This window comes from Salmo salar, chromosome ssa24 (genome assembly GCF_905237065.1).
Source record: "Salmo salar chromosome ssa24, Ssal_v3.1, whole genome shotgun sequence".
Classification (NCBI taxonomy): domain Eukaryota; kingdom Metazoa; phylum Chordata; class Actinopteri; order Salmoniformes; family Salmonidae; genus Salmo; species Salmo salar.
Genome location: NC_059465.1, coordinates 27,228,487 through 27,237,288, shown reverse-complemented (window position 1 = coordinate 27,237,288; position 8,802 = coordinate 27,228,487). Strand labels below are relative to the sequence as shown.

The window sequence follows — 8,802 nt, the reverse complement described above, 5'->3', positions numbered from 1 at the left end:
GAAGGAACCATTGAAGAGTGTAGACGGTACTACTACATAGTAATGCTTGATTCACTGTTTTCACGACGCCAACTCCCACTTCTTCCTCTCACTAGGGTGCATGTGCTCTGAAAGGGATTGGTTTTCCCCTGAGCTGATCCTTTAAAAACAGAGAACATGGTTGAGTGTGAGAATGCAAGTCAATGTAACACATTTTCCAGAGTTGGATAGTAATAAAATGCATTTCCACAGCAGAAGCAAATACTCCATACGTTTTTGGACAGTGAGCACTTCTAAAAAATGTGGCTCTATACTCCAGCATTTTGTATTTAAGATAGAATGTTTCATATAGGCGACAGTATAGAATGTCAGGTTTTATTTGAGAGTACTTTGAGACATACAGTGGGTATAGAAAGTCAGAATGTTCACCTTTAGTTGCCTTACAGCCTGAAATGAAAACATAAAATCGGACTTTTTCCAGCTTTATTTTCACATGAACCATCTTCCCATTTTCAACTTCCTGACAGAGGGCTGTAGGTGCTCCTCAAGAATCTGTGGGTATTTTGCACTGTCCATTTTACACTGTCCATCACCCTGACAAGTGCTCCAGTTCCTGCTAAAGAGAAACACCCCCATAACAGGATACTGCCACCGTCTGGCTTTACTGTAGGCATGATGTTCTTTGGGTGTAAAGACCTATTGGGATTTTGCAAGAAAGTTCCATTGTGGTCTCATCTGACCACAGAACCCTTTGCCACAGCCTCAGAATCTACAATGTGTTTTTTGGCAAAGCTCAAATGAGACTTGACATGACTTTTTCTGAGTGTTTTTTTTCTTGCCACCCTCCCATAGAAGCCAGATTTGTGGAGCTTGTGATATTGTGGTCACATGCACACATTGACTAGTGTTTGCCAAACAGGCCTGAAGCTCCTTCAAAGTCAACATTGACTTCTTGGCAGCCTCTCTGATCAGTTTCCTTCTTTCCCAGTCATCCAGTTTGTAGGGACGGCCTGATCTATGCAGGGTCTGGGTGGTGCCATATACCTTCCACTTCTTAATAATGGTCGTAACTGTGCTCTGAGGGATAGACAAAGCCTTCAAAATCTTTTCATATCCATCCCGACTCGTGCCTTTCCACAACTTTATCTCGTAGATCTTTTGAAAGTACCTTTCCACCCATAGTGGATTCTTTGCTTTGAATTGCACTACTAAGCAATGGAGTCCTCTATGAACACTCTGCTTTTATTCTGAACGAATCAAAGTCACTACAATTGGTCACAGATGGAAGCCAATTAGCTTGATTTGTGATCTGGAATGTGATTGGTTATACCTCAGCATGTTTGCAATTACAATTCTAGGGGGGGGGGGTCACCTATCCAAATAGGGTATTTTACTATTTTACTTTTAATTAATTTTCATTTTTTAGAAAGAAAAATTTACTTGGATATTGTGGGCTACTGTCTGTAAATAATTGTATGTGTTTTCATTTCAGGCTGTAAAGCTACAACAAAAGGTGAACATTTTTAAAGGGGGTGGTGACTTTCTATACCCATTGTATTCGTTTTACTGTTTAGAAATGAAAACACTATGTATCTAGTCCCCCCATCTGGACAAATTCACTTAGTGTATTAAAGTAGTCAAAAGTGTAGTATTTCTTGCACGCAAGAACTACATCAAGCTTGTGACTACAAACCTTTTGGATGAATTTGCAGTTTGTTTTGGATTATGTTTTTCCCAACAGGAACTGAATGGTGAATAATGTCTTGTGCCATTTTGTAGTCTACATTCATCCTAATTAGAAAAATCATGAATGAATCATTCAGTCATATCCTTGAAGAAACATTAAGTGGAAGCTACCATGATTATGGATAATCATAAATGAATCGTGAATGTATGAGTGAGAAGGTTACAGAGGCACAAAAAATGCTTATCTCCCGTTATTGGTAATTGTGAGAGGGTAGCATTTTGTTGTAGCCTCTGAATGGCATCATTAGTCATGATTTTTCTTATCAGGATTAATTTAGAAGTGTTCAGAAACATCTTAACTCAATTAGAAATAAAATTACTCTAGTCATCATTCAGTTACTATTGGGCAAAACATAATCCAAAACACAACCAAAACAAACTGCTTGATTAGATAAGCGTTCAACCACCTGAGTCAATACATGTTAGATGCACATTTGGAAGAGATTACAGCGTGAGTCTAAGTCTCTAAGAGCTTTGCACATCTGGATTTTACAATATTTTGCCCATTATTATTTTTTAAATACTTCAAGCTCTGTCAAGTTGGTTGTTGATCATTGCTAGACAACCATTTAAGTCTTACCATACATTTTCAAGACAATTTAAGTCAAAACTGTAACTAGGCCACTCAGGAACATTCAACATCATCTTGGTAAGCAACCCCAGTGTATATTTGGCCTTGTGCTTTAGGTTATTTTCCTGCTGAAAGGTGAATTCATCTCCAAGTGTCTGTTGGAAAGCAGACTGAACCAGTTTTCCTCTAGGATTTTGCCTGTGCTTAGCTCAATTCCATTTATTTTTATCCTAAACAACCTACCTTGTCCTTTCAAATTACAAGCATACCCATAACATGATGCAGCCACCATCATGTTTGGAAATACTGAGCGGTACTCAGTGATGTGTTGTGTTGGATTTGCCCCAAAATAATGCTTTTTATTCAAGAACAAGTGTATTTCTTTCCCACAGTTTTTGTAGTATTACTTTAGTACCTTATTGAAAACAGGATGCATGCTTTGAATGTTTTTTATTCTGTACATGCTTTCTTCTTTTCACCCTGTCATTTAAATTAGTATTGTGGAGTAACTACAATGTTGTTGATCCATCTTCAGTTTTATATCACAGCCATTGAAGTTTTTAACGGTTTTAAAATCACCATTGGCCTCATCCCTGAGTGGTTTCCTTCCTCTCTGGCAACTGAGTTAGGAAGGACGCTTGTATCTTTGTAGTGACTGGGTGTATTGATACACCATGCAAAGTGTAATTAATAACTTCCCCATGCTCAAATGGGTATTCAATGTCTGCTTTTTATTTTAACCAATCTACCAATAGGTGACCTTTGTAAGGCATTGGAAAACCTCCCTGGTCTTCTTGGTTGAATGTGTGCTTGGGACCAACAGATAATTGTATGTGTGGGGTAGAGAGATGGGGTAGTCATTCAAAAATCATGTTAAACACTATTATTGCACACAGCAAGGGTCCATGCAACTTATGTAACTTGCTATGCACATTTTTATTCCTGAACTTATTTTGGCTTGCCATAACAAAGAGGTTGAATACTAATTGACTCAAGACATTACAGCTTTTCATTTTTAATTAATTTGTAAAAATGTCTAAAAACATAATTCCACTTTGACATTATGGGGTATTGTGTGTAGATCAGTGACACACAATCTCAATTTAATCATCCATTTTAAATTCAAAATATTGAAAAAGTCAAGGTGTGTGAATACTTTCTGAAGGCACTGTATGTATGAAAATACCCTCAAATAAGATCTGACATTCTGTACTGTCGCTTCATTTGAAACATTTGATCTCAAATCCAAAGTATAAAGTATGCAGTATAAAGCCAAATAAAAAAAAAGTTATTCAATGTCCAAATACATATGGAGGGGAATGCATGTAGACACATTTGAACAAATAGAAGAATCTGTCATAATCTTTGAAAATGTCAGTAAACTCGTACCTGGGTTTATTCACTGACCAGTTGTGACCCCTGGATTTGATACACTAGTTTGTAACACTCCCATTTTGTAATGACGTGGGGAGAAAATGCATGAGATGTTGCAATAATAAAGTAGCTCTAGGAAAAATAAAGCATCCCTAGGAACTTAAAGGCAAGTAGTGTCAAATATTTGAAAGGGATTGTGTAGGACTATGCACCATAATGTCGAGATAGAGTTCAATGTTAGCTGACAAACCCAACTAGTGAAATTGAAGAGCTCATGTCACACTAAGATTATACTGATAGTGTGACCAAATACAAATGAAAGAGATTAGTCTTGTGATTTGAGGAGTGATATGATGAGTGGCCTGTTTGGTTGAAGGGATATTTTTAGAATGGGCATGGGATATGGAAGGAATGAGTGTCACACACACTCTCAACTACTGTTGAACTATCCTCAAGCATAGTTCTGCCTGTGTACAAAATATCAGAACAGTCCTATAATCTGTACTGACCTTGAACATAATATTATTGACTGTAAGGCCAGCAGAAAAAGTTACTGACCCCACTAATGGGTTTTTGAAAGACATTCTACAACCCTTTTTCATATGGCATTGATATATATTTTAATCTTACAACACCTGCTTCACAATGGAATTTTAAATCAATGGATTTTTAAATCTCTAAATGTACTTCATTTACACTGACTTCTTGTCTAACATTTCAAATACAGACTGCAGTGTATTCATTTCATTTTATAAAATTATAAAATCCTCTTGACATATGTACACCAATATATGTATATACATACATAAAACGACACAAATCAAAAGAAGAAACATTCCGTTCCATCAGTCCAGCATACTTTCATTTTTCAGATGGGGGGACAGAAAGGTGAAGGCTAGCCCTGCTAGCTTAGAAAACAAAGGGCTGGAGAAGAAGAAAAAAAAACACACACTCAAGAAAAATGAGACCTTGTTTGATACAAGTGTCTCTATAGTGTCCTGGTAGAAGATCTTGTTCTCAGTCCAATCTATTGCCACACTGCAAAACGACAGGGCCGGGGGGGCGGTCACACACACACACACACACACACACACACACACACACACACACACACACACACACACACACACACACACACACACACACACACACACACACACACACGGCAACCAAGTGAATGCAGAAAAACAGTCTCTTAGCAGAGGGGCACTTAGGGTGTTTGTCTACGTCTCCTTGCTGTCACGGAACAGGTCGACACGCAGGGCCAGCTCCTTGAAGGAGGGCCGCAAGCATGGGTCTTTGTCCCAGCATTCCTGCATTATCTCATGCATCTGAGAGAAAGAACCAAAGATATGTTTATTTGGGATGGTCACAACAGGTAGCCTTCCTATGGTATATATTCATTGAAATCTGATTGTAACATAAACATGTTACCATTCACTCACATTGCTCAGTTAAGGTACTACGTTAACTGTGGAAACCGCAACCCCTCTTTTATACATGTTATGACACTGTATCATTAAGGAAGGCAAACACACTATAAAGACTGAACAATGCAATACAAAATGGACATAATGACTAGAACCCAGCCCTTACCTCCATGGGACAGCCCACAGGTTGAGGCAGCCTGCTGCCTGACTTGAGGAGCTCAATGAGATGATAGACAATCAGCTGGCCCTTCTTGTCATTACCCATCATGCCCATGAACATCTGAGGATGTGGAGAAAGGATGGTTGGTCAGGTGTGAAGTACAAATGATCAAACACGTATATGTAAACTAGGTCAGTGTAATGCAAGAAGTGCAGGGATGTTTGCAGTTTTTTAGGTCTCTATTGCACACATACAGTATACTTTCCTTTATGTGCAGGCTCATGTGTATACAAGTAGACTCAAGTAGAGTCTGTGACAATGTGTCTTAACATACAGTGCCTTCAGAAAGTATTCACACTCCTTCAATTTTATCTTATTTGATGGTGTTACAAATTAGGATTAAAATGGATTTCATTGTAATTGTTGGTCAATGATCTACACAAAATACTCTAATGCCAAAATAAATAAAAATGCTAATATTTATAACAAATGTATGAAAAATAAAACACATATATCTTGATTAGATAAGTATACACCCCCCTGAGACAATACATGTTAGAATCCCCTTTGGCAGTAATTACAGCTGTGAGTTTTTTGGGGGTAAATCTCTTAAGAGCTTTGCACACCTGGATTGAACAATATTAAAATTATTTAAGCTCTGTCAAGTTGGTTGTTAATCATAGCTTGACAGCCATTTTCAAGTATTGCTATAGATTTTCAAGCCGATTTCGGTCAAAACTGTAGCTAGGTCACTCAGGAACATTCAATATCGTCTCGGTAAGCAACCAGTGTAGATTTGGACTTGTGCTTTAGGTTATTGTCCTGCTGAACGGTGTAATTTTCTCCAAATGTTGTCACGTCCTGACCAGTAATAGGGGTTATTTGTTATTGTAGTTTGGTCAGGACGTGGCAGAGGGTATTTGTTTTATGTGGTTCGGGGTGGTGGTTTGTTTAGTAGGGTATTTGATTTATGTATTCCGGGGGTTTTTGGGCACTGTTATATGTTAGTGTATTTCTATGTTCTGTCTAGTCTTTCGTATTTCTATGTTTTGTTAATTGGGGTTGGACTCTCAATTGGAGGCAGGTGTTTTCTAGTTGCCTCTGATTGACAGTCCTATATATAGGTGTGTGTTTGAGTACTTTGTGGGAGATTGTTCTGTGTATAGCCTTGTGCCTTACCAGCCTGTGAATAGTCGTTGTGTTTTCTTTGTGTACGTGTTTATTTTGGTTCTCCTTCTTGTCCGATTATAATAAAGAAGATGAGTGCACATTTCCCCGCTGCATTTTGGTCTAAATCCGACGACAGTCGTTACAAATGTGTTGGAATTAATTAGACTGAACCAGGTTTTCCTCTAGGATTTTGCCCGTGCTTAGCTGTATTCCATTTCTTTCTATCCTAAAAAACTCCCTAGTCCTTGCCATGACGAGCATACCCTTAACATGATGCAGCCACCACCATGCTTGAAAATATGAAGAGTGGTACTCAGTGATGTGTTGGATTTTCCCCAAATATAACGCTTTGTATTCAGGACCCAAAAATAATTTTGTTGCCACAATTTTTGCAGTATTACTTAAGTGTCTTGTTGCAAACAGAATGCATGTTTTGGAAAATGTGTATTCTGTGCAGGCATCCTTCTCTTCACTGTCATTGGCCTCATGGTGAAATCCCTGAGAAGTTTCCTTCCTCTCCGGCAACTGCGGTAGGAAGGATGCCTGTATCTTTGTGGTGACTGGGTGTATTATACACCACCCAAAACCCAATTAACAACTTCACAATGCTCAAAGGGATATTCAGTGTCTGCTTTTGACATTTTTTACACATCTACCAATCGGTGCCCTTCTTTGCAAGGCATTGAAAAACCTCCCTGGTCTTTGTGGTTTAATCTGTGCTTGAAATTCACTACTCGATTGAAGGACCTTACAGATAATTGCATGTGTGGGGTTCAAAAATCCTGTTAACCACTATTATTAAACACAGAGTGAGTCCATGCAACATATGTGATTTGTTAAGCACATTTCTACTCCTGAACATGCCATAACAAAGGGGTTGAATACTTATTGACTCAAGACATTTCAGATTTTCATTTTTTATGAATTTCTAAAATGTTCTACAAACATAATTCAAATTTGACATTATAGGGTATTGTGTGTAGATCAGTGGCACAAATCTCAATTTAATACATTTTAATTCAGGCTGTAACAACAAAATATGGAAAAGTAAAAGGGTGTGAATACTTTCCGAAGGCACTATAGCTCCAACCTTGGTTCATAGCATGTTTATACTGTGTGAGCAACTTATTCTTATTTTTCTGTCCCTTTCTAGCTTTTGGGCATCATAGTTTGTTTTAACAGGCTATGTGATCTTAACGTAGCCTGTTAAAATTACCCTGATGCTGTAACATACACCATCTTTGCCTGAGGTCAGTAGGCTTGGCATATACAAGTAGCAAGTATTTAATGAGACAACATATTAGATGTATTTGAAGAAGAAAAAAAATCAGAAGGGAGAGAGAGAGAGATGAACTCACTGCAGGAGGGCTGCAGTTCTTGTCGCTGTGGGTGAACAGTTCATAGAGCACTACGCCAAAGCTCCAGATGTCAGAAGCCACAGAGAACTTGCTTTCCGTCAGAGACTCTGGGGCATACCTGCACAACAACACAAAAAAGTGTCCCAAATCTCTCTCTTATTTTTCTCTCAAAAAAGGATGACTATGAATTACACCGCATAGGAAGCCAAGGAAATGGGTGAAAATAAACAGCCAAAGCACAAATCTAACACAGGAACTAACAATAAAGTCAGGAACAAGATTGCACAGTTCATAGAACTCTAAACTAGGGCTGGACGATATGTTCAAAATACAGTATTATATCACAATATTATCCAACATTTTTTACAGAATGATGGCATTTAACAGTTGTTTTTGAATAATAAGTTCTAAATAAGCTTTGAGTAGTGCATGACCCTAGGGTGGCAACACAAATTCTAAGTGGATTTAACAGGGCCTTCTCTATTCTGACTGTTTTAAAACAGGGGTGTCAAACTCATTCCATGGCCAAGTGTCACACTCCGGCGCCGACAGAGATGGCCGCCTCGCTTCGCGTTCCTAGGAAACTATGCAGTATTTAGTTTTTTTATGTGTTATTTCTTACATTGTTACCCTAGGTAATCTTAGGTTTTATTACATTTAGTAGTGAGGAACTATTGGATATAAGAGCAACGTCAGCTCACCAACATTAAGACCAGGAATACGAATTTCCCGATGCGGATCCTCTGTTTTGCACACCACCCAGGACAATGGATCAGATCCCAGCCGGCAACCCAAAACAACGACGCCGTAGAAGGGGCAGACGGAGCGGTCTTCTGGTCAGGTTCCGTAGACGGGCACATCGCGCACCGCTCCAGAGCATACTACTCGCCAATGTCCAGTCTCTTGACAACAAGGTAGACGAAATCCGTGCAAGGGTAGCCTTCCAGAGAGACATCAGAGGCTGTAACGTTCTTTGTTTCACGGAAACATGGCTCACTCGAGACACGCTATCCG

At 38.8% G+C, this 8,802-nt stretch overlaps 1 protein-coding gene across 3 annotated transcripts in view; it reads right to left on the bottom strand.

Annotated features, from left to right (window-relative positions):
- Positions 1-4,264: 4,264 nt before the first annotated feature.
- Positions 4,265-8,802, bottom strand: part of jak2b (Janus kinase 2b) — a 39,293-nt gene continuing 34,755 nt past the window's right edge. The window contains exons 22-25 of one of the 3 annotated variants that reach the window (XR_006761836.1): positions 7,789-7,906; positions 5,267-5,380; positions 4,835-5,001; positions 4,265-4,768 (exon numbers count right to left, since the gene is read on the bottom strand). Coding sequence is in view for 1 of the 3 variants with exons in the window: in XM_014171549.2 (XP_014027024.1) it covers positions 4,894-5,001; positions 5,267-5,380; positions 7,789-7,906 (340 nt within the window). In the remaining 2 variants the exon portion in view is untranslated. Of the gene's footprint in view, positions 5,002-5,266; positions 5,381-7,788; positions 7,907-8,802 lie in introns of those variants that run through there. The other 2 variants (XM_014171549.2, XR_006761837.1) reach the window with 2 other exon arrangements.